The 26341-nt window shown below is 37.9% G+C and overlaps 1 protein-coding gene across 4 annotated transcripts in view; it reads left to right on the forward strand.

The window, feature by feature from the left end:
• The window catches only part of Pde4d (phosphodiesterase 4D, cAMP-specific), a 1338202-nt gene that overhangs the window by 807103 nt on the left and 504758 nt on the right, over window positions 1–26341 (forward strand). Inside the window, exon 1 of one of the 4 annotated variants that reach the window (XM_005392665.2) lies at window positions 22992–24264. The exons of the other annotated variants lie outside the window; for them this stretch is intronic. Within the exon in view, the coding sequence (XP_005392722.1) occupies window positions 24119–24264 (146 nt within the window). The 5' untranslated portion in view covers window positions 22992–24118. Of the gene's footprint in view, window positions 1–22991; window positions 24265–26341 lie in introns of those variants that run through there. 4 annotated transcript variants of the gene reach the window in all.

Here is a 26341-nt window from a genome sequence, read left to right on the forward strand (position 1 = left end):
TCTTCCTAAAAATGAAGATGGAAATCCTTGCAATGGCCTTCACATGGGGACTCCCATTACCCCACTGATTCAGCTCCTGCTTCTCCAGCTCTGGTTCAGGCACACTATTCTCTTTCTATTCCTTCAGCTTTCTAAGTACAGTCCTGCCTCTGGGATTTAATATTTTCTGTCACTCAGCCAGAACCTGCATGTCCCTGGTCTCTCTTGCTTTATCTGTGAACTCTTGATTCACCACTATATTCCAAGGGTCTATAATTGTTTCTAGAACACGCAGACAGTCAGTAAATGCTTGTTGAATGAATGAGGGATCATTGCCATCTTTTTCTTCTTGGGTGCAAGCAGGAAATATAAATGAATTACTGAATTATCAGACTTGCCTGTATTCATGTAAAAATATATTAATCCAACTTGGTTGAAATGTGTAAAAGCAAAATGAAAACAGGCATTTTTAAAAGATTGCTCCAGTCTTTTCTCCTCAATCTAAAAAATGTGTCAGTGAAGGAATCAAAATGCATGTTGAATTAATTGTTTCTGGGCTATTAATGAACTTCACTGTACTGTTGCTCTCTACACACTAAATATAGCTGATATTGAACCAAAGGTCCTTCATGATCCTTGAAATTTCCCTGAATTTCTTTATAAATACCCCAGCTTATAAGAAGTTTTAATGAGACATTGTGCTGTTTGGAAGAAAAGAAATCATAGTTTCTGACCTCAGGGGCATTAATAAAATAATAGAGCAAAAAGCTCCAGGGAAATTAGTTTTTAGGAAGCAGAATCCAGTGGCTCATTGCACATTCTAAATAGCATCAGAGTAAGAATGACAGTCCAGCTGATTAGGTTTAGTGATGTGGACAAATTTGGCTGTTATATTATCCAGACTGGATTGAGCACTCCAAACATTAGTGATGTTTTACAGGGGTAAAAATGGCTGTTGGGTTATGATTCACTGTAGGATTTCATTTAAGTTAGAATAGTAGGCAGGCCAAGGAAAGATCAGGACAGTTTCAGCATTGGGCTTTTAATAGGTGAAGCTTAAGAATCTTGATTTTTCTTATGCCTATCCCAATTTGTTCAGTCTACAAATATTTATGGAACAGTTACTATGTACAAGGCAGTGTGTATGCTGCAGGAGGTTTATAATGGCAGTCATGACAATGAATCCTACCCTCATGAGAGGGACAGGAGTAGAAAGACAGATATATAATATATATATATATATATATATATATATATATATATATATATGGAGGGAAGTAGAGAGAGAGGGAGACAGAGATTATAATGAGTGCTAGAAAAGAGAAGTGTGCTTGGGGAGAGAACAGCTATCATGTGTGAAAAAGCTACTCTGTCATCTGAAGATTTGTCCCCTCCCCAATTCCTACTTTGAAATCTTTACCTTCCAAATAATGTTTGAGGAGGTGGGAGCTTTGGGAGCTTAGGTAAGGATTAGTGTCCTGAGAAAGACCCTTCCACCATGGGAGGAATCAGTAAAAACTGATTCCACGCTGTCTGTGAGCCAGGTAGAGAGCCTTCACCCAACAAGCCTCAAGGAATCTGACAGCTCCCAGAGTTCCCAGCATCCAGAACTGTAAGCAGAATACTATTTCTCTTGTCTATAAGCCATCCACTTTGTGCCATTTTTTATAGTAGCCTAAAACGTATGCAAAAAGCCACCCTGATGGTTTTGGAACAATGCAGGAAGTATTTGACTATCATACCTATGTGCTGCTTCTGTAAAGGCATCCAAGTTTGTGGTCTAGGTCCCACTGTATTCTTGCTTTCTAGGGGATATTATGTGCTCAGTTCTTGTTTCCTTCCACCAATAAGGATGAATGTTAAAAGGGTTTAAGGGAAAATACAAGGGTACCATTGTCCTTTCTTTATTTGTCCACTGACTTTGTGCCTTCTTCCTTTACCAGATCTCTCTCCTGTTGAAATAAAAGTGTCATATTTGAATTCTCTCCAGCTTTACTACTGATGTAATGTTATCATCACTCAAAATCTCCATTCACCCCCTCTTTTCCCTTATTTATGTAGCCTTTCATCAAAGTATATTTAAATGAATGTCTGAGACTTGAGCCCATCCAAAAGACAAAGGTGCTAGATGTTAATTCAACAGAATGACTCACATCTCTTTAGCTGTTCATGTCTTTTTACACTAAATTATAAGCCACTATATCTCAAAATGATGAATATGCTCTAATATTATTTATATGGTATCTGATAATAGGCAGTAGTTGAGAATAGATTAAATCATTCCACGCTAAAACAAATCTCTTGTCAAATGAATTTTAAATTCTTGAGACTTAAACAAGGTAGAATTATGTAATACCACAGATACACTGTATACATGGGATGGATAATTACAACAGACGAAGCAATACTAGTGAATAAATAATAAAAGTTCAGTAATAGGCTTTGAGGCATTTAATCTCCAAGCCGATGATTATAAATTAGATGATATTAAAATTCCCCAATCTCAACAGCTCTGTGCCCATTTTCTGAAGAACAAATCTCAGAGATTCCCACTATCTCTAGCACAGCTTTACTCTTGGGGACCCTTAGACACACCTTGCATTGTGATATGTGGATCTGCCTGGGATGCCACATTTGCCTCCGCTCTACCAGAAACCATAACCCATGTTCACTGGTCACCTGCCTGCATAGCAGTTGGCACCAGCAGGTCGATTCTAGCTATTGTATTAGTTCTTCACTTCTTCTAGGGCAGTTCTCTGTATGGTTCACCTGCAGAGTAGGAGAGTACTTCCTCCTTTCTTGTTATCTCAGAAGAGCCAACCACTTGGCTTCTTGGGCTCTCAAAGTTTAGGCATCTAGTGGAAACGATTCTTCTAGTTCTTACATGCAACCTTTTGTCTTCCAGAATATGTCTGGGAGAGTTCACAGTACAATCACCCTATCTTAGTGTAAAACACTTTGGAGGAAGGTCTACCTTTGTAGGTGATTCTGGTCATTTGTGTAGGTTTCCTTTTCCATACAGTGAATTTTTAGAGATTTTTACTTTTGATTGTCAATTCTACTGTACCAAGCAAACAAAATCTCAGGCAATAGAAGTGTATTTCTCTCTCATGCACTCCTCATCGTAGTCTGGCGGAGGACAAAGGAAGGTTCCATTCTTCACTAGGAACATACTCGAAGGGATATTATACTGTCTGAAAGATTACCCAGTCATTGTGGCAGAAGAGAGTGACACCACACACTGGTTCTTAATAGTTTCCGCCTGACAGTAATATGTATTATTTCTGCTCGTCTCCCCCCCTCCATCTCTCCCTCCCTCTCTCCTCCATCTCTCCCTCCCCTCTCCTTTCTTTCTGTCTTTCTTTTTGTCTTATTGTATCATGTCATAATAATATTCAAATTATCATTTCTAGGGCTGCTTATATTTCATTAGTCAAGGCAAGGCAACCATGCCCAACTTCAGAGAGTCAAGGAAGTGCAATCTCACCACATGCCTTGAAGAAGTGGGAATGTTGGAGAACAGTAGCCCTGGTGATACTCACACCTCCTTCCTTGAATTTGCACTGGTGTGACCTTGCCATTCTTTCCTATTCACCCTTGGGATGTGTCTCGCCATGTTTGACCTTCTGTTATGCAAATGGTACAAGTTCCTCCATACTGGCTGAGCATTTTGGCCGAAGAGGGTCTCTCACCAGTTGGGCTGCAGTCTTCTAGAGCTTCAGCTGCTGTCACAGTGACTCAGGCAGTTGTTGGCCAGCATCCGTTTCTGCTGGTCTGCTCAAGATATGATAGCTTGAGTCCCCAAGAGTCAGAGGTGGGAGGGACAGAGACCCCAAGACGGAAGCCACATTCAGTCTTTTATATCTGGTTGTGAAAGTGACACATTGTCACTTCTACTTGATGACCAACTCCGGAATGGAGAAAGACAGAACTATATAATCATGAGAATACCAGAATGTGGGGTCACTGGGGGGGGGCAGTCTTGGAAACTGGCTTCCGTTCTCATTCAAAAAGCCTAATGCTTTCATGTAAACCCAGGGCTTCAACTAAATACTGCCTGCATCTAAGCTTCTGTCAAGTAGCATATGGAGCCTGGGGTAAATGAAATTTAAAGCTGATCTCAAGTAGGACCTTCTTTTAGATTAATGTTGGCCTTCTGTGCAATTCATTGGTTCTTGTACTGTATCATTTTCTATGCCCAGTACCCAAGGAAGTACAGGCTCTCTTCCATGGAACATTTGCTTTATTTATAATGTTTTAAATGCTATTTTTAAGTCCCTTGTGTTTAAGTGGTTGCTATACTTGAAATGTTACTAGATTTAATATATAACAAATAAGAACAAATAAATGCTGGACTGTTTTCTTGCCCATTTCTATAGAAGCAGGAGCTGCGTGAGCTACGTGTGACTTTAAATAGGAAACTGGGAGGAATTAGAAATAGTGTCACAGTGGCAGAAACCCCACATTAAAATTCATTCTGTCAGCACTCTGTGATTCCACAAGCCAAGGTTCTTTTTAGATTAATCAAGAAATCATCAAACAATATTAAGGAGGAAATGCCTTTCGGTAAAGGGAAGACAGCTTTTATTTAGGGGGAGAGAATTTGTGTGGTCACTGTAGTAAATAAGAAAATGCATGTATATATTTTTACATATCCTTGGTTTTATTGAGCAAAAGTAGAGACATTTATTTTCCTTTAAAATTGTTCTTGCAGAAACAAACCCTACAAAAAACTAGGCATTCCTTCCTACCCTCCCCTGCAATTGAGTTTTATTTACCAAAATCCTCAAATCAGCTTTTTATTCTTGTAACAGGGATGTCTCTTGGGTTAATTCAGCAGCGTGACCAAAGCAGGCAGCCTGTTAGAAGCACATGGATAGCTTGCCTCCTCTCCCTTCGTTTTCTTTGTTTCTGCATTTCGATTGCTTTCATCCTGCTGTTGAACCTCCTAGATCCCAAATTACAGTGTGTTCACCAGATGCAAGATTTCTCCTCCTACCCACCCTCTCCTGCCTCCCCCAGTGACATCTCACTGCATTCCCAACCAAAACACTGCCCTCTCCTCTGAGCATGCCCTGTTTACATTGTTCTGCTCTTTCCTCTCTCCTCCTTGGCATGCTGGTTTCATCAATTTTACCAAATGACTTTCCTGGCAGCTGTGAAAAGAAAACCCAGAGCAAGTTAATAGCAATATAATACTGTACTTTTTGCCATTTTTCTAAAATGTACAGAATTGTTTGGTCTTTGGATTGATGTTTAATGATCTAAATGATCAGCTGTTTCAACACTGCACTGCAGCAGCTTGGTAATAAATAGGAAATGGGAGGGGTGTCACTCAGTGCTTGATAAATAATCTCTGAAGCACCAGCCAAGGAGACAAGATAAGACGGAGGCCTTTTGCCAACTTGCATATTAACGTTTTTAAACAAAAACACTTAGCTCTGTAATTTCACATGAGGAATAGGAAGGATCTAAAAGGAGATATTTTTGAAGAGGGATTAGATAGTCAGCAGTAGGGTTAGGAAACAAGCCACAGCTTAATTCTCAATGTATCTGGTATATATGCAGCAATTTTTATTGCTACACATGCCCAGTTGCAGCTGATTTAGCACTCACCCTGATTAAAGACTACTCCAGTATGTCTCTGAGAATACTGTAACACTCTTACTTCATTGATATATGTGGAGGGAGTAGCTTTAGTCTTATGTAGCATAGTTTTCCTTGAAAAATAAGGTACTATTTTGTTTTTAAATGTTGGATCTTAGTTATCTATAATAAAGTAACCCAGGTGAGCTGACTACCTGTCTTTTGAGTTTCCACTTTCCGTTCTATGTAGGTCAGACAGCTAACTAATAAGCTGAACCACGTCACCTTGGTCCAGAGGATGCCATGAATAGGCCAATTCCAGCCCCAGCACTGGGAAAAGTGACCCAGAGACACTCTTGGTTGGTGATACCGGGAGCATGGCCCTTGTATTTGAAAGATGGTGTCTCCTTTCTTCCCATCCCACATTGGAGGAAAATGAGTTTCTCATCGAAGAGCAGATCTTGAGAACTGTAGGAAAAGGAATTTGAACCTTTGAGAATTTTTGTACTCTTTGGATATATGAAGTTAGCTCTGGCTCGCAATGACAGTGCTTCATATGTTTTTGAAATGTTAGAAATCTCTGGCAACAAAATTAAACTATATATATTCTGGGAGGGGGTTGGAGGGAAAGAGTAAAACAAGAGACAAAATTGTGCATGATAAGATGTTTTAATCTTCTTTAAATATGTTAGGTTTTGAGAAATAATGTGTATAATAGCAGTATATGTGCTTTACAAGGGTTTAAAAAGTTGAATAAAAGTCAATTATTTTATAAAATGTCCAAAAATTTAAATCAATAGAGGAAAAAAGAGGAAACTTTTGGATTGTCAATTATACCTATTTTTACCTCTGAAAACAGAAAATCACCAGTGTATTTTCTAGATCTGTAAGTCATCTGTGTTTACAATAGACTATTCTGACCATTGTTAGACAGTGTGCATTTTTAAGCATCTTCAGCTGCCTTATACATTTAGGGCTTAGAAATCACTAGGTGGGGGGAGGGGGGAGATCTGGAATTTTTCTCAGGAATTCAGCAATGATCAGAGACACAGCAGGATTTTTAAAAAGTATAAACAATGATAAAATGAATAGCTGTGTGTGTGTGTTTATGTGTATATATTTTTACATGAGCAATTATTTTAATAGGTTATTATAAGTGGAATTTCTTACCAAATGTTATGTGTGTTTTATATTGTCAAAAGTCTGCTATATTATATTCCCAAGAAATTATTCTGCCTATGTACTAACCAAGTGTGTATGGCTCCGTTCTCCACCCCCTCACCATTGCTTGATATTTTTAACCTTTTTAAAAATTTTTACTGCTATGATAGGCTAAATACCTCATTATAGGGTTTGGTTTTTTGGGTTTTGTTTTTGGTTGCCAGTGAAATTCAATATGTAAATAGCTGTGCACTATTTTCTTTCTTATGGTGCTTATTTGCACCCGTCTCACATTTTTCAAGTCATTTGCTTTATTGTAATTAGTCTGTAGGCCCTCCTGAAGGCCTAATATTACAAGAGCTAGCATGGTACGTGAACAGCTGACCCTGCCCACTCACTTCCTGTTTGGGAATCTTAAATTATCCAGCCTTTCATGTTTCTACACCATGCTTTTCCTTCTCCCCTAGTCTAAGGTTCCCACTACAGCAGTCAGTAGGTCAGATGCCAAACATTCGAAGAGGTCAAGGAAGACAAATACGCACGGAGTTCTTACACATGCTGTCTGTTTAATCTGTTCCCTCTCACTGAATCCCAAACAAATCTAAGACATATGAATCATTGCTCTTTTCCCAATGGAAAATCAAGATTCAGTGAAAGTTGAGACAGGAGCCCACAGTAAATAATGTGATAATAAGAGATGTCAGATCTGTCTAATAATACTGCAACCTATGCTGCTTCTACCAAACCGTGCTTCCTTTAGAAAAACCTTCTGTGAACCTACAGCACAGATCAGCTAGATTATACTTGGGGCTCCAATGAGATGTGATCGAGAAAGCTGAATTGGAGATCTAGCTTTATCCATCTTAAGCTTTCGTTGGAGACTAAAGGAGAGGGAGTGAGACCACTGGAAAGAGAGATAAAGTTATGCTTGGATTTGAGAAAAGAAAAACGGAATGGAAAAGACAGTGCCAAAAGTCCTGAGGATTAAGGACCCATTGTAGTGGCTGGGAAGTGCTAACATAGGGGAGAAAGAGACAGTCCAATTATGAATGTGCATGTACTTGGTGTTGTGAGCTACAGATGAAACAACATCAAAAGAAAAACAGCAGCAATGACATGGACTGGAGGACAGTATTAGTATTAGTGATGTCTCCTCATGGGATGTCATTCAGACAGTGGTGACACAGCCGAAGTGTAGAGCAGCAGGTCCCCCAGTCACAAGTAGATCCATATACCAGAGGTTTGCCTTCACAACAAGATTTGTTACACCTGGCTTATTTATCCAAAAGCAAAGATGTGGGTAGCAAGATTACTAGAAATGCCTTCTTGAAGGATAAAGGACAATTATGATAGCTTAGGCCATAGGCTTTTGGTAAATTCCATCTGGTGCTTTACAAATTAGCTCATTATTCTGCTGCTCTTATGAATGTGTTAGTCTGCAAACATATCACCATCATAAATTAGTCACCTAATGTTTCTCTGAAAGCGATTTAGCGTAAGCACACCCACATTATAGTATGGAGCAGTAAAACAGGTCTTTACTTGACCCTATAAATGGAAATCAGCCAAAAGTACAATTTGATTTCCAAAGAAATTTTGGCATACACATCGTCTTCTGATTTTTGAAGATGGGATGTCATCTTCACTGTGGGTATTGACAATGTCATGTCATAGTTGAAATCTCTTTGCTGTCCCCATGAACTCCAAGAGAAATCCAGCCTGTAGATAAGTTAGGGATTTACAGATAGAACACACCTTTTGTTTGTTTTTGTTTACATTTATTACCACAGGTGTTAGCACAATTGTTTTTCAATTCAGTAGTAGCAATTGTAAATTAACTCCAACATCTAATTTTAAAATGTTTCTTTGTGGTAGATGAGCTCACCCACCAGACATTTAGAAAGGAAAGTGAGGAAACATAAATATCTTTCTCCTGTCTAACTTAATTACCTATTGAGAAGGAATCTTGCTTGGATTATAATAAACACTTCATGGTGAAACGTGATAGTTAAGATGGCTTTGGCTGCATGTTTGGAGCTCCCAGTATTATGACTCGATACAAATAAGGGAAATTTACTTTCTTTTATCACAAAGAGTCAAGGTAGGCTTTTCCAGTGTTTCTTTATTAAACTCAGTTGTTCTTGGCCATTGTAACACATTGTCCTTTTGCTCCAACTGAGTCTTCACTGACATGATGATGGCTATAGCCAGGCACGAGGTCCAGAGGCAGAAAATGAACCCTTTCTTGTCTGAAAAAGAATTTACCTGTGTATTTTTTTTAAGAGAGAGCCAGAACTGGGTAATGGCATGAGTTCTCCACTCCCAGCCCTCACAGGGGGCTGCAGTTAATTCATCCCCATCAATCCCCAAGAATCAAACATCAGTGCTGGAGTTACTTTTTCCTTCATAACAGACTCACACTGCATGCAAGACAGAGACCTCTCCTTGAGCCATGTTTTGTTCTTTCCCAGCTGTGGAGAAGGCAGGTGAACTCTCCTGGCAGATTTGCAGGGACCAGAAGAATGAGAGGACTAGAAAGCAAAGGCTTCCGGGAGCGGGGGATGGAGCAGCAGCACTTAGACTCCCAGGCTCTGCCTGAGTTACAGGAGTTGCAGCCAGGAGCCCAGCAGGGGTGCTGCTGCTGAACTCACAAAATCACCCATGAGACAGAGGCAGCTTTCAACCTCTTCCAGGTCCCCAGTATACGATGCTATCTTATGACAGTGCCAGTTCAAGGGGAAAAGCCCCTTAGGTCTTTACATCTTTTCCAAGCTCTCCAACCCCAGAGTAGTCAGTGCCAAGATAGGATAGGGCTGGGGAGCCAGGAAGGGTGACACGCAACCCATCCTCACTCTCTTTGCCCACGCCTCCCTGCAATCACTCAGCGGGGGGCCCTGCTGCAGGGAGTGGGTGTGGAGTTTGGGGCTGTAATCCGGAATAGGGACCCTAATCACTAAGTACAATCTGAACTGATGGTTGAAAGCGAATGTGAAACTCTCTTTCCTAATAGCACCCTGGAAAGTCAGGAGATACTCTCCATGAATAAAGCTAAATGGGGCATTGGGAAACCAAAATAAAATGAGTATCAATCCCTGTCACATGTCTTCACATTCAGCAAATGAGTTATGATGTTGATATTCACTTACAAATCTTTTAATATATCTTGACAATGCCCCGTGACATTTCTATCTCCCATATATTTTCCTTTCTTTTAACATTAGACAAGAAAATCAAGGAAAATTGTTTACACCTTCTATCAAATTTTCTGATCTTCAGAATGCTTGTGATGCCAGACCTGGTGGTACATATCTGTGACTCTGGCACTCTGAGGCAGGAGGAACACAAGTTCAAGCCCAACCGGGGCAACAGTGATATAGGAGGAAGCTGTCTCAAAATTAAAGTATAAATAAATAAATTAAAATACTGCCCGGGGATGTAGCTCACTGCAAAGGCCCTGGGTTCAATTACCAGTAGAGCAAATTAATTAATTGATTGATTAATTAAAATAAAAAATAAAAAGCTGTGCCCCAGTAAAGCCATTCCTGAACAGGTCCCAGAGAAGGTACAGAAAGCAGTGGGTCACCGAAGCGGAGGGACAGTTGGCATTAATAACAGTGTTCTTCTCTCCAGTCTATGCTCACTGTCGTTTGCCTTTCTTTACCCCTTCCTCTCTTTGGACACCTTTGGACTGGCACTGTAGGACTGTCACTTGCTCTCTTTATCTAGACTCTAGAAAGAGAGGCCACAAGGGACTGGACGCAAAGTCACTTGATCAGTGTCCATCTGCAACCAAAGAATGTTCAACCTTCCTGGATCCACATGGGCAGTCTCATCCCAAAGGTCCTGTGGCCTTCTAACTAGTGAATACTTAAGGGAATCAGGAGAAAGGGGAGCAGATACTTCAGTTATGTTGTTCCTGCTTCTCATGTACTTCCCACTTTTTCAAAATGAGATGGGGATTTCAAAAATCAGTGAAGGCTGCCGAGGATTCTGACTGTAAAAACTGCGCACTCACCCACTGACTTCCTGCTCTTCAAATTTTAAAGAGAAAAGGTCAGTGAGAAAAACCATCAACCCTGAAAGTAGATTTACCCTTTGATCAATTATGCTACTTTATTGTCTGAAAAAAAAAAAAAGATCTTATGTCTTTATTCATTTTACAAATCTTGTAACTAAGAACAACAGAGGAATTCATGTTACAGATGAAATTCTTTCTCACTCATAACATGCTTCTCAGAGAGAAAAGAATAAAATATAGCCAGGCAATTCAGTTGCATATTAATATTTTTCTGTTTCATCAGTTTTTAAAACAATTGCTTATATTTTGCCTCTTCATGTGTAAGGGATGTGCATAGCCCATAGTGATGTTTTTAGGGACAGAATATGCCAGTTACAGTGAGGAGCAGGCCAGCTGAGTATTTCAAAGGCTTGGCACTATTGATTCAACCTCCAGTCAGGGCATTATAAACAGCAGGTCAGAGGGAGCAAGTGCTAGGTGAAGGAGAAGATATCTGTCTGCAGTGGGCAGCTAGGAATTCATCACTAGCTTTGCTTTTATTTTTCACCCAAATGCATATAATTTTATAGTTAGTTATATTCTAATGACTTCAAATCTATAAAATTATTCTGAAACATTGGGTTCTGGTTTTAATGGATCCTCACAGTTTTGAACTTCCAAATAATTTGCGGGGGGGTATTGAAAATTGAACTCGGGATCTTCCCACTGAACTATATCCCCAGCCCTTAAAAACAAATTTTTTTTTAAGGGTCTCCCTAAGTCACTAAGTTGTCCAGGCTGAGCTCAAACTTGGAATATCCCTGCCTCAGCTTCCTAGAGTGCTGGGACTACAGGACTACACATATGTGCCACCATCCCTGGGTTTAATGGTTATTTTAAATGATTATTTAATAATTATGTTAATGAGTATTTTAAAGTAATAGTATGAATGGCATTTTTTCTACCTCAGAAATAATTTTACTGTTTTGAATATTGGATTCCTGTCCCATAAAGCTAAGAAAATTCATAGTATTTAATATTTTCTAATCTCTCTGTCTCTCTTCTTCTCCATCATTCTCCCTGTCTCTCTGTGTCCCTACCGCATACGCAAAATTTTATCTGAAACAAATTGACATTCAGTGAAGAGAATTGAAAACTGAGAAAAATAAGAAATGAATATTTTGACTGAAGGTGTAATAGATGTCAGTAAAAGGAAAGAACACTGTCAAGGCCATCTGGATGCAGATGTGGATGTGGATGCAGATGCAGATGTGGATACACCATCAATGCCATTCTGTGTGAGTGTCATAATTTAAACCCCTTGATTGTGTAACCATCAATCCAATGTCAAACTAATCCATTGTGGCTATTCAATATTACAATATAGCGAGTAACTTTAACTTGCTTTATTTTTGGAGGAAAAAAACCCTTATGAGCAGAAAAGTAATATTCCTTAGATGGTTTCATAAATCATTATGATTTTGAATGCAGAAAAACAAAATCAAATTGTCAAAAAAAATGAACAACTACAGTCCCTATAAAGATGCATACATTTTAGAGACAGCTGGAGCTGGGCCCTGCTGCTCTTAGGAAATGACATGATGACAGCTGCTCTCTTTGGGGCCACGCAAGTTTCCATTTCTATTTGTCTTTGTGTTTCTGCTCTTTCCTCTCTTCTTTCTGTAATTACTACCCACTCTCTGGGCATTAGTTTGTGCCTGGCCCCACATGGTATCTACAGTCCCTTGGTCCTTATGACATTTTGATTCAGCCCAACTTGAACTGGTTAGTCTCAGTTTTACCTAGGACCCTTCACATGCCTAAAAGGATCTTAATATTTGCTGCACAGTGCATGAAACAGGTAGCAGTGAGTCCAGTTTTGTGTACTGTCTAGGACATCTGGATGTGGACGTGTCTTATCAGAACGCAATCAAGTCTTATCAGAACTGGGTAAAGGGAAAGCAAGCATTATAGGTGTTAAAGGCAAGCATAAATAGTCATACTTGATATAATGACTGATTTATAGTATAATGATACTAAGTGACTCAATACAAATATTTCTCTGAATGCTTATTATGCAGCAGGCATTATTCTAGGCATGGGGTGAGGTACACTAGGGATAAAACAGAAAAAACCCAAACAAAGCAAACAAACAAAAACACCACTGCTGCTATGGAAATGACATTTTAATGATAATTTTAAATCATCTGTTTCAAAGATACTGAAAAACAATAGAATTAGCTGCCTTCCTCACAGTAAATAGAAGATGTAAAAGTAATATGTGTATATATATATGAGTTTATACACATGTAATATATATCATTAATATAGCATAGACAATACAGTCATATTTGCTTTTAGTTACTTATTTAACTGCCAGTGTGCCTGTGTATATGTGTGCACTGAAGTGAAGTTTAGGGTGTTGGGATTTTAAATGTCATATGACCTACTACCTTTGATGTACCCTCTTCCAACTTCCTGCGAACATGGTTATGAATACTCACACTCTGAAAAACTTTTAATTACAAAAGCATTAAATACCAAGACTGACTGTGGTTCAAGGCCAAAATATTAAAGAAGAAGTAAGATAGATTGAAAACATAAGGGACAGAGCTCCCATCCTATTCCATTATAAAATAAGGGCATTCTTTTTTCTTTTTTTTTCTTGGTACCAGGAATCAAACTCAGGATCTTATACTCACCAGGCAGGCATTGTGCCACTGAGCTATATCCCCAGCCCTTCATTATAAAATAACGTAGAAAGTATTTTTTTAGTTTTGCCTGCACGTGAAATTTGTCTATTATTTATTACTTCTATGTTACTGTCTTGTTTTGTGAAAGAACTATACCAGCCAACTCAAAAGTAGATGAAAATTGAGGGACTTGGAACCAGAAAGTGTGAGGGGAATACCCTAATGAGACCCCCTGCCAGTGAATGCACATCACCACCCTGAGGGTTTTACTGAGAATAGCGAGCCACATTTGACTGCACTGCTTGCCCTAATGAGCCCATAAGAATGAAAAGGTTTGACTAACTGTTTCTGTGCACTGCCTGTTAAAGTAAAAACCTTTCTCAGGCTCCAAATTCAGAGGTCTTGTAAATATTCTTACAGCAATATAAAAATCAGTGATAAACCTATTCCTAGGAAAGGGCAAAAAAGCAGAAGGAAATATAACAATTTGTATTTGGGGAGTGGGATTTTGGATTGCTTGATTCTTTTGTCTTTTTTCTTTGGACTTCTCATGATGACCTTGCCTCCTTTCCTAAATGAAATAATTTCACTTTTAAAAAGAAGCTTTAAATCCTGTTGCATCAGTTACAAAAGAAGCTCTGCTATAAGGTGGACATTTCATAAGTAGGTTGCCAAAACATGTGTCAAAATAAAGTTTTGAGAAAATTAGGGCTCTACTGTTATTTCAAGTAAACTAAAGGAAATGGAATCTACTAATGTTGTTAGTAGATACAAAATTTATTTATACAAAAGTTAGTATCTACAGTTTTGAAACTGTATATCTATTGGGAATATTCTGGATATAAAAGATTAATACTTTTCAAGTTCTTTTTTAAAAAATATTTCATAGGGTGCAATTTTAGGTTCACAGGAAACTTGAAAGGAAGGTACAGAGATCCCTGTATATCCCTATCCTTCAGAGGGCCATACCCTTTCTTATCAATATCTTTAACCAAAGTGATACATTTTAGTGTACAATCACTAAACCTACATTAACACAGTATCATCAAAAGTCCATAGTTTACACAAGGATTCACTGTTGGTATTATACATTTTATGGATTTGGACAACTCTATAATGATATGAACGCACAATTATTACATCATACAAATATCTGTAATATCCATCCATGTGTGGTTCTGATGCTTGTTCTGTCTCTTCATATTTTCTTTGCCTTTCAGTATAATGTGTAGTTTTTCCTTGATAGCCAAATATAGACTGGGTTATATGAGCTGCTGGGAATAGAGCTTATATGGTGGTATGATGGGAAGAGAAGGAAAGTATTCTATAATCCAACAATTAGATTTTGGTCTTTTGGTGAATCTATACCTCTGAACTATGAATATCACAAGTGTTTCTTAGATTTTTTTTCTCTCACCCTTGCCTGCAAGAGGGTAGCCAGAGTAGGTTGGAGTCTGGTATGTCCTTTCTTCCATATGGAAGTCCAGAGCTGGTTGGAGTTGGAAATTTTCTTTCCCTTAGGTGAGTTTGGCTGTGATTTATAAAAACAAACTCAGCATGTTAGGCTCCAGTTAAGTAGTTTCTCCTGAGGGCAGACCTTGCTAACAAGAAAAAACCTTCTGGAATATTTAAAGTTGTTTACTTTCTCCCTCCTCTTGCCAGAAACTAGAAGGAATTTTCTTCTAATGTTCACTGTGAGATCCTGATCAGACTTCTCGTAGAACAGTACCCTGTGGCCTTACATCTCCTATGAATCTAAGAAGAACTGTTGATTTTTCAGTTTGGTACTTGTTTTCAGAGAAGTATGGCAACTTCCTCTGAGCTCCTTACATGTGAATCTGGAAATGGGATCACATTACTTTTTCAATGAGAAATAAGTGACACACGAACTATCACCAACAGTTAACTTATCAATAAACGTCAATGAAACTATTGATGAGGGACAATTTATTTGGATACATCTAATCAGTGAGGCCCCATAAAAGAAAGGACAAATGTGCACTCCATCAATACTTCTTTTGGTGCTGTTTCAAACAATTAGCACTCTTGGCCTGGCCAGTTCCGCATATGATTGTAGGCAGACTGTGTGTTCAGATCTGTTATCTGGGTTAAAGGGGGCTGAGGTCAGGCTGAAATCTCTGTGCTCGTAGGTACTTGCGTGTTCGAACTGAAGTAAACTACTTTAACATAATGCTAATATATAATAGTGGCACAGTAACAAAATATTTGTATGTAATATTAGCACCAGCATCAGGATGCTTGATAAGGGATTTACTTTGCTAGTAGACACAACTTCAGTATTGATAGTCCCAGCCCTGAATGATTACTACTTCAGGTCCCATCTCAGTGTTCACACGGACATGGAAGAGAAGAATAAATCAGATATTTATGCCTATTGTTAGACTCAGTATTGATTTCACAAATAATATTAGTGAGATACTTGATTTCTTAAATATATATTTTGAATTCAACTCTTCAACTTTGAATTTTGAGGTTAGATTTTTCAAACCTATTGAAGAGCCTGTCTAGCATATATTAGAACCTTGTGATTTATATTCCAATCATAGATGTTAATTATTGTCTTAGTTACTTTTCCCTCATTGCTGAGGCAAAATACCCAACCCCTAAAGTTAAAGCGGGAAAGGTTTATTTAGCTCACAGTCTGTTGAGGTTTCAGTCTGTAATTAGCTGGTTCCAAGGTAGAATGGCAGAGGAGAAACAGTTCATGGTGGGCAGAAGGTAGCAAAGCAAACAAGAGAAATTAGCAGCTTTGTTCTGTCCCTTTTATACTCTATCTAGGCTACTGGGATTAGAGTGGCGTCAAACTAATCAGTGGACTGATTTAGTAATCACACACCCTTAATCCCAGCATTGTACCATGAATCAATCACACACTCTAGATCCAGCCACTTCTGAAAAAGCCCCACCTATGACCACATGAGGCTTTGGGGGAACATCTAAACACAAGCCATAACAATTATAAATGACTATTTTTCCTTAACAAATAGCATTTTTTCTCTTAGCAACTGTTCTAGTTATACAGATAATACATGGTCATAGTCTTAGATTTAAAATTTAGTAAATTAAGAAATATATAAAATAATGTATGACAATCCTTTTTTCTGAAGAACTGAATTGTTTATTTTTTAGTAGTTCATTTTTTATGGGGAGTGACATTCACATACCATAAATGTAACCATTTTAAGGTGCACACTTTAGTGACATTTAATCCAGTCATAATTTGCAACTATCACCTGTGTCTAATTCCAAGATATTTTCATCACCCCCAAGGAAACCAGCACATTAAACCATCACACACACACACCCAGCAGTCCCAGCCAGTGCTTTGCTGTCTGTCTATGGATATACTCATGCTAGATATTTCATAGAAATGGCACTATGCAGTATGTGGCTTTTTGTGTCTGGCTTCTTTCCTTTGGCATCATGTTTTTGAGGTCCATCCATGTGTTGCACGTGTCAGTCCTTCTTTCCTTTTTATTGTTTGTTCATCAGCTGATGGACTTGTAGGTTATTTCCTTCTTTTATACGGTATGAAAATCCTTTTTAAATGCCGTTCACATCTACTTCTTTATCTCAGAGGTGGTTTGTCAACATTTTGATGTGTAGCTTTCTGGTTTTTTTTCCTTTGCGTGATATATATATATGTACTCATATTCAAGATATTATTCTCCAAAGCTAATGGTATTTTTAATATACATTATTTCCCATATTTTATACAAGTCTTTTTAGGTGTCTGTAATATTCTTTGAATGTCAAATTTTTGAAGTGTGATATGAAAATATTTATTTCTGAAATATGATGCAAAGCTTTTAGAAAATTTTCATATAGAAAGAAAATGTCATTCCGTTTTATAAGAGACTTCTATCATTACTTCATTTGTTTTTTTTCTTTTATCTACTTTGATCAATTGTAGACCAAGTGAAAAATCTATATTTTTAATATTTTATTTATTAATTTTGCAGTGCTGAGAATTGAATCCAGAGCCTAATGTGTGCTAGGCAAGTGCACTACCACTGAGCTATACCCCTAGCCCAATATTTTAATATTTCTAAGAAGCAAATTTAAGAATATATGTCAACAACTTTGTAAGAGCACTCTTCATATTCTAGCTATTTTATATTCTCTAACTTAACCCAGTAAGTTAAAATTATGAACAACCTATAAATTTGCTAATATTTGCATGCAACAGGTATGGAAATTATATCTCAAAGAGACTTAGTGAGTTGGTCAAAATTACATAAAAAGAAAAAAGAAGAACTGGGATTGAGGGGTTCACATCTTCAGGCTTCAAGACATAATACAAATTTGACTTTTCCTTCTTCAAACTTGTGGATTTTTCCCCACATTTGATTTTTGAATAGAAATATTAAGTGTCTTCTTTGTATTCCAGCATTAGATATTCAAACTCTTCCACTTCCAAAAAATGTTTAAGTAGTTATTAGCAAGCATCCTATTATTCAAATTATGAAATGTATGTGTTTAATGATATACCTTTCATTTTTCTCTAAATATATTTATTCATCATTTAAGATTAGAAGATTTGGGACCAGGGATGTAGCTCAGCAGCACAGCACCTGCCTGGCAAGCACAAGGCCTTGAGTTCGATTCCTGTTATAAAAAAAAGTTAGAAGACTCAAGATATAGCTATGTGGGCCAAAATGACATTTTAAATAGCTAAGTATTAGCTAAATCATGAACATTTTCAACAAGCATTAAAATAAGTGTTTAGTAGATTTTTTCCATTTTTCAGTTGATGATTGTTTTCTTGGTTATAAGAATATGTAGAAATTAAAAATACCAGCAACTCACTGAATCATGACGCAGGTCTCTGACGCTTAGCAACTGAAACCACGGGCTCATGAAGGGCTCCTCTTATTTCAGTTATGAATGTGCTGAATAGCAAGCCTTCAGACTCTGCTAGAATTTGCCAGCAAGGGAAAGTCATCACTATCAATGTGGTTATTAGTTAACATTTACAGAGTGCCCACTACATTTCTGGTGTCATAAATACACAGAGTAAAATGCTGCTCCTTTTCAGGGGACAAGAGTAAGAGAAGGATTTGGTTTTGAATGCCCTCTTCCTGTTGGAAGACAGGGTACAAGAATGTACTGTCTTCCTGAGTCTCACTCGCAGGACTGGCATACCATGCTCATCTGCTTAGTGGTTGATGATATACATAATAAAATGAACCATTATATGTGTGATTATACATACCACACACAAAAGTGATAGTATCCATCTTTTTCATTTTTAGAAAATTTTGGAAACACATTCATTGCCTTGTTTTTAGGCCAGAAGTTACATCCCTCAAGATATCCATGTGACTGTTATTTTCTATTCCCTTGGATGTAACAGATTTATACTATTACTATATAGATAGAACCTGCACAGAGAAATTTGTATATGTAAATATATTTATGTATAATGAAAGAATAACATGGATGGATTGATAATTAAATGACAAAAGTTAACAAGTCTCTTGAGAAAGTGAGGACTTTCCTAAAATATCTGAACTGATGATTGTATTCACACAGAATTAATAAAAATTTATGTTTTAGGTCCTTGTCATTTATTTATTTATTTATTTTTGTGCCGGAAATCGAACTCAGGACCTTGCACTTGCTAGACAGGCACCTGTGCCACTGAGCTATATCCCCGGCCTAGGTCCTTGTCATTTAACATTTAAATACAGAAGGATTTAATTTTATTTATACTAAGAGGCAAATATTGATATTAGTCTAAGGGTAATACCAGAATATGCTGATGACAGATATATTGTAATATGTAAAATTATAATTACTTTCTGAAAGTGGAAGTTGATGAGAGGAAGGGAAAATCAATAAGTCATCACACCCTCCATATCTAATAAGTACAAGTGACTAAAAGTTTTAAGAAACACCCAAGTTCATAAGCTAGGGTGTGGCTTTATTATACTAAGATTACGTTAGCATGAAGGTGTAACGTAGCCATTGTATCACTGTGAAGGAAGCCTGTAATTGAAGGAGTTTGCAAAGAATAGGGTCTTAAAACTGATATTCTAATCAAAAAACTGTACCTATACAATGTTACTTCTGTATTAATACTGCTAGGTTTTTTAAAAGTTTGTTGTTAATTTAATTTAATTTTTTAGGAATAAGTTGTTTTACAAACTATAGTTAAAACTGGTAAAAGCAGTACTCCTTTGGTTAAAACACCATGAGGTACCCAGGCTGCTCTTTGCCTCTTAGTTGGTCCAACACAACGTTACAGTACCGCAAGATTCCAATGAACATAACTTGAAAACTGTAACTCTCATGACCATAGCCCCCTAACCATGAAAGGACTTTATTGGAAAAGGACATAGGGACACTGATCAGTTTACATTTTTTGTTCTGAGTGTCAGCGTACTAAGCAATCTGTTGATGAAAATGTTGATTGTTTTGGTTTGCACTGAGCTTGCAGTTTAAACTTTATTAATAAGCCAACATACTATTTTTCTTATTATCATATGAGAGTGGTAAATATGAGTCTATCCTGGAAAGACCAAGTACTTTTCCACTTGCTGTGGGTTTAAATTTTCAAAATCTGTACACTTAACAAAATAAAATCGAACTTTGCTCAGGTAGAGCTGAGTCTATGCCATAGCCACGGCAACCTCACCAAGATTATGCCAATCTATGATGCCCTGCTAGTCATTAGAACACCTTAATTGACTGAAATAAAGGAACAGGGTTGGGCTTTTAAGGAATTACGATATTTCTTAGATGTTCCATGAAAGGACAATGATCTTTTAGTAGAATAAAACAGAAAAATAGTACTCTCATTTGTCAACACTATTCATCTTTTAGAACTGGTTTTTAAATTACAAACCTGTTGGTTCAATTATTTCTTGAAGGTCACACATTTATGAAATACTGGGTCATGTTTTAAGTATCAGTGTGTAACTTAGTGGCCATAGCCTTTAAGACATTGATTGTAGTATATGTAGAGTAAAAATACTGGAAATGAGCTATTTCTTTAATATAAGAATATCCTTACTTTTATGTTTATTGGACTGAGCCTATAGAAATACTCAATTTAGTACTGTTTATTAAAGTGTAGTATTAGTTCCCTGAATTGTACAGTAAATTATACTTGTTTCTTTGTTGTTCCACAAGTAGAAATTTGACTTTTCTACTACTACTTATCAGGGCTTCTCAGTTGTATTTCCATTGATGCTAATTTGTTATACTTCATTTATGACAGTAACATATATGCAAATACAAATTTTAAAAACTGAAACATTCACTTAAAACCTCCTCTTAGTCTAAAACCATCTTAAAGTTTCTTTTAATGACTTAATGACTAAATTTTTTTAAAGTGTTTCACATATCATTGATCAGAAGTAGAAATATAGCCAACAAATATTAAACATTGAACTGTGGTAGTAGAGAACAAAGCAGAGATATATTTGCTGTCAAGTATTCTATGAACAGAATGGACCGAAGGAAGGAAGGAAGGGTGGGAGGGAGTAAGAAGCAAGGAAAGAAAGAGAAATATCAAATAAATTGTGCATATTATAAAGAAAAATATTTTTTTTCATCATTTTTATCATGTATTTGCTACTTTGCATGAAGACTGATTCTCTCATGTGATATAAAAAGTGAATGTTGGGGGCTGGGGATTTAGCTCAGTGGCAAAAAGCGCCTGCCTGGCAAGCGCAAGGTTGTGAGTTAGGTTCCCGGTACCGGAGAAAAACCAAAAAAAAAAAAAAAGTGAATGTTGGTTTCGAAATAGTTAAATCAATGTCCATCATTATCATCACCATCACTGAAAACTAGCCAGTGTCAAATGATCTGAATTCTGTCCAGATCTGCTACCAAGATGTATGATGATGAACAAATACTTTTTGAGATTCATTTATAAAAAATGTTATAATTGTTGTACTTACTCAGCAGGAGTCTGTGAAGCTCACATAATACATGTAAAAAATTAGCATAAAACTAATGCAAAGTGGAATTATTATTCTTATAGAAGTGCCAGAATATAGTGCTGGAGTTAGATTCCCTTGGTTAAAATGGTGACTAAGATCTTGACTTCCAGCCCGCTGCCTCACCTCTGAGTACCTCAGTTCTTTCATAGGTAGAGCTGTCCTTATTTAATAGTGTTTCTGTAAGAATTAAATGAGATAACTTTGCGAAGCTCTTAGAACAGAGCCTGGGATATTATTAGCACTCCCAGGTCTTACATAGTAATATTTAAATGTCTACTATCATATCAAATTTTTAGTTATTCTGTGATGTTTGATTTCAGACTTTCAAAAGCTTGTTAAAAGCAATTCAGGCTGAAGTTTCCTGGGTTAAATAACAGATGACCCTATGGAAGAAATTTAGATCTTTTGGGAAAAAAACAGGTGTGAAGACCCCGTCTAGGCTACCAGAGATCCCAACAAATATTCTCAGCTTCCTTTTGTGTTGCGGTGCCATCTTTCTGAAGCCACAGTTCAAACTGCATTTAAAGGAATCACTCAGCTCTTGCTCCTCCCAGGAAAGAGTGGTTTTACTAGGATCATCATTTGTTCAAATCATAGCTGTCAGTTCTCAAACCTAAGCATATTTCTTTACGCCTGGTTTTGAATATGTGCTATGTGCCCACCCCCAGCCCTAAGTGGCATTTTCTGTAAAGACAGGACCTCACTGGGGAATCCTAACCAAGGCTAGCAGCATGATGCATTAAGTGTTGCTAGTATTCCATTTAATATTAAGCAACTGCATAAAAGCCTTTTTAAATACTTAAGTTAAAAGTGATGCATTCATACTGAGTACACTGCTACGGTAAATCTCATTCTCTTACTGATTCAAACAAACACCATTTAACTGCCAGCCTCCGATTCTCAGAGTTTACTATTTTATTCTTGCTCCAAAATGGCATCAACAGTGGTGGGGCGCTTTCAGGGGATTATTGGACAGAATTTTTGCAACAAAAGAGCACCTTTGAGGAAGTGCAAAGCAGACTTTGCTGTGTTTTATCGCAGCCCTCCTCCAACCTACACGCCCCCTGATCAAACAAGCAGCTTTATGAGGTGCGCAATTGCGGTGAAGTCTAACTGACTTCTGCACAGGCTTGCACAGGATTTCCTGTCCAAAATCATAGTGTGGACATCTATAGCTAAATGGTTACAAAGCTTCCCCACCCCTCTGTTTTTGTTCTTTCTTTCTTTCTTTTTTTTTTTTTTTAAGAAGTCCGGTTGACCAAACCCTGTCATTCGCAAATTCTCTCAGGGACTTCTTTTATTTCCTTTCTTTTCATTGGACAGGGTGGAAAACAAAACAAAAACCTCCCTCTGTGAGAGTATTTATTTGTTCCAGGTGTCATTTCCCTATGTGGTTATTTACAGGTTCCCTGCTGTTTTGCTCTTCTTGCCTGGTAATTACTTACTGAAAGAAATCTCCTTCAGGGTGAGCTCTTCCTTTAACCCCTTTTGCTTGGGCTTCTTGCGAGGCTAGCAAGGAGCGCGACTCTGCAGTTTCTGGGAACCCACCTAGAGGGCCCCCTTGACGCCACACATCCCCTGTCAGGCAGCAGTCTGCAGCCGGAGCGGACTGCTGCAGAGTTAATGTACAGTACCACGGAGACTGCAAGTGTCCTGCGCTGCTCAGAGCTGGGGCGGCACAGCCCAGCGCAGAGGAGGCAGCCGCGACGATTCCAAAGGTTCTGCTGGAAATCGGCGCTGGGGGACTCCAGCAGGAGCCTGTTGCCATTGTGTTTTAAAAGCATGCAAGGTCTGTATGGCTTGGGCATGAGAATCTTTCCGATGTCAGAGCATCAGAGTAAATGACATCTATTGGGGAGCTGAATTTGGGGTAAAGAAAGAGAAGAGAAAAGAAAGACAGTGGGAGAAGAAATTCTTAGACCACGTCTGACTTGCAGCTGTGAAATTCATTTTGCAAGGCAAAATATGAAAAGCCCACACATGGTTTTGATAACAGCAAATTAAAGGGGGTTCTGCAGTGAAAGAATCAATAGCTTAGTCATTTGACTTCAAGAGAGCAGAGAGCCTTATTATGGAGTTAGGCAGCAGGAATGAATTTCATCAGGACAGCACCTTCTGAAGTCATGATGGTAGCTAATGGTAATCCTGTCCTGCAAAGCAGAAATTACTCATTGCCTTCTTACTTGTGCGGTCCAAACCAGCAAGTCTGAGATCTGGGGAGGAAGCTGGCTTCGGTTAGACGTGTATGGTTCTAGCCCCTCCGCTCAGGTCTTTGTCCGACACGTCTCAGACAGTACCACTGCGTTAAAGTGACCACATATGAATATGTACCTAAGAAAGAAGAAAAAGCAATATTCATTTCTAAAAGACATCATGGCAAAGCAACCTGAAGTTTTCCATTTCCCTTCTAACACTCCTTTACTAAGGATAACAAGAAACTGTTTTTTGACTCCTCTTTTCCCACATTTCACAGTCCTTCATGCGAGGATGCATTAATTTACACTCTGGCAATTGGATTTTACCAGGACAATATTTGCCATCGTTTAGGATTAGCATCTGGACTGGTTACTTTAGCGTGTTGACTAACTAGTGGAACCTAAAGGATGGACCCATACCTGCAGTGCTTTGTGATGTTCCTTTCTTCAACTCCTGTAAGGGCTTTTGTTAATGCTATTTGTTTTTTGGGGGGGATATTTTTTGGAATTCAATACTTGTTGCAATAATTGCCCATGATAGCTGCTCAAACAAGACAGTTGGAATCCATCTGTGAAAATCACTACACTAACCTAGGAAACAAGGAAAATATTAATGAGAGAAGATCTGCAAACATGATGCACGTGAATAATTTCCCCTTTAGAAGGCATTCCTGGATATGGTGAGTAATCAATATCCCCTTTAGTTGGTAAAACTCAGATTTCTCAGATCCCATGGCAGGTACCAGTGAGAATTTCTCTTGAAAAAGAACTGGGATTCAGGGAGAATTAAAGTAAAACATGTGAAAAACCAAAGGTTGTCTAGGAAAGTATTGGTTATACAATAAAAAATTACTTGCTGATATAAAACATCCAAAATAAGAAACCAAGTATGAAAGATGAGGACGTTTGCAATTGCTAACATTTGGTGGTTGAAAAAAATAGAGGGGTGAGGGGGTTTTGAGACGGGCAATTAGTTAACTGATAAACAATGGGGAAGGGAAGGTTTGGGATTTGTTTTTTTTCTGTTTTGTTTTATCTGAAAATTCCCTGGGGAAGGGCACACATGTATTTCTGACATCTAATATCAATTGGCCTGAATAGCTAAAGAAGGTTAAGGGAAACTTAGAATGCTGACTCGATTTTAAATAATTCGGACATCTGTTAGTGTTGCACATTTAAGAATATTTTAGGTATTCAAGAAATATTTCTACTAACACGGACCAATAGAATTCTAGGAGAATTTTCACACATGAATCATAAAGTGGTCAGATTCTTGGAGGAGTTACTTATGCCTGGATATTTGTTCCTGTATTAAGGCTCAATGTAATAAAGTAGGGTCGCTGAACTAGTAATATGATGGGCCACTTCTTATTGGAGTTTATGAATAGATATGTATAGGAACTAATTGCTGAGTGTATTATAAGGGCAAAGGTTATCATGTTTTAAACTGTCCCTTTTAAATATATCTCTAGGTGATCTGGACTCAGTCTCCCATAACAGAAACTTGGTGGATGCCTAATAAAGGCACATCTTACGGTTTTGTGTTTACCTACATGGGTTGCTTAGGTTCCTCCATTGTGTCTCATTTTCAGGGTATATTTCTGAGGTAAATCTTTTGGCTATACACAGAATAAGTGATAGATATTCTAATACAGGTTTCTGAGGGTTTTCTGGCTTTGATGACGGTGTCTCAAATAAAAGCTCCTGGATTGATTAAGAAAGACACCACCAAAATCACCTACTGGTTTGTTCCAGCCAAAAAGATATTGCAGAGAAGGGTGGGTAACATCCTTTGTCACTCTAAGCAGGTACTCATTTTCTATCATATAGAGACATCTGGAATCGATGCAGTGGCGTATCTGCCTTCTCTGCTGACCACAGCCACTGTCCCCGGCTGTCATGTACTTGGGAGGGAGTCTGGGTGCTGTGGCTCCAAACCCCAGTGGCCCTTTTCCAACTGCATCACCAGAGTTCCCGACTCACTGGGAGGTTTGGTGCTGTCGCCTTACTCGTCCTGTTGGTAGGGGCTGACATCAGCAATAAAGTCCTTGTCATTCTTACAAAAAAATGCACATTGGTAGCCTTTATTAGTGAAATTCAAAGTCCTGGAAACATTCCCTGACACATACTGGGACTCTGTGAAATATTTATTTATTTTTTTCTTCTAGACTTTATACTATTCTTTAAGATGCATTTAGAGGGGAAAATTGTCATTGTTATTTCTATAAAGTGTGCCTTGCTATAATGCAACAGTTTTTGTATGAACTCAGTCTGTGGTGTGAGTCCATTTGTTTATACTGTAATAGGGAGTTTGCATATACTCTTTGAATGCTTAACATTATAATAACCTTTTGTGCTATTGCATTAACCTCACCTCTACTTTTGATAGGAAAGAAATGAGCTCTTCAACTCTGTAGTTTTGGAAAGAATGCAAATTTGCTTATTCATGCTCCTCTAGATCTGTACTACATGTGTTTGAAAGCTATAAAGAGTTGATAGTCCTGTTCACTTTCTCTTGTACCTGAAACTCTGCAACTTTCATCTATTTCACTGTGTGATATACTAGTTGCTGTGTTACACTGAGCTAATGTGGAATGTGAGTGCTCTGTACATTATTTCTTCCCTAAGTACCTGAGAAAGATTCTTCAATGAGACATTAGACTCCAAGGAGGAAGGTGGTGGTTTTTTTTTCAGGTGACCCAGATAGTGTTTTGCCTGGTTCTCAACTTCCCTAGTTGTCGTTTTCCTCTTATTTAT

The sequence above is a fragment of the Chinchilla lanigera genome, unplaced genomic scaffold, assembly GCF_000276665.1.
Source record: "Chinchilla lanigera isolate Chin_1 unplaced genomic scaffold, ChiLan1.0 scaffold00045, whole genome shotgun sequence".
Lineage (NCBI taxonomy): Eukaryota > Metazoa > Chordata > Mammalia > Rodentia > Chinchillidae > Chinchilla > Chinchilla lanigera.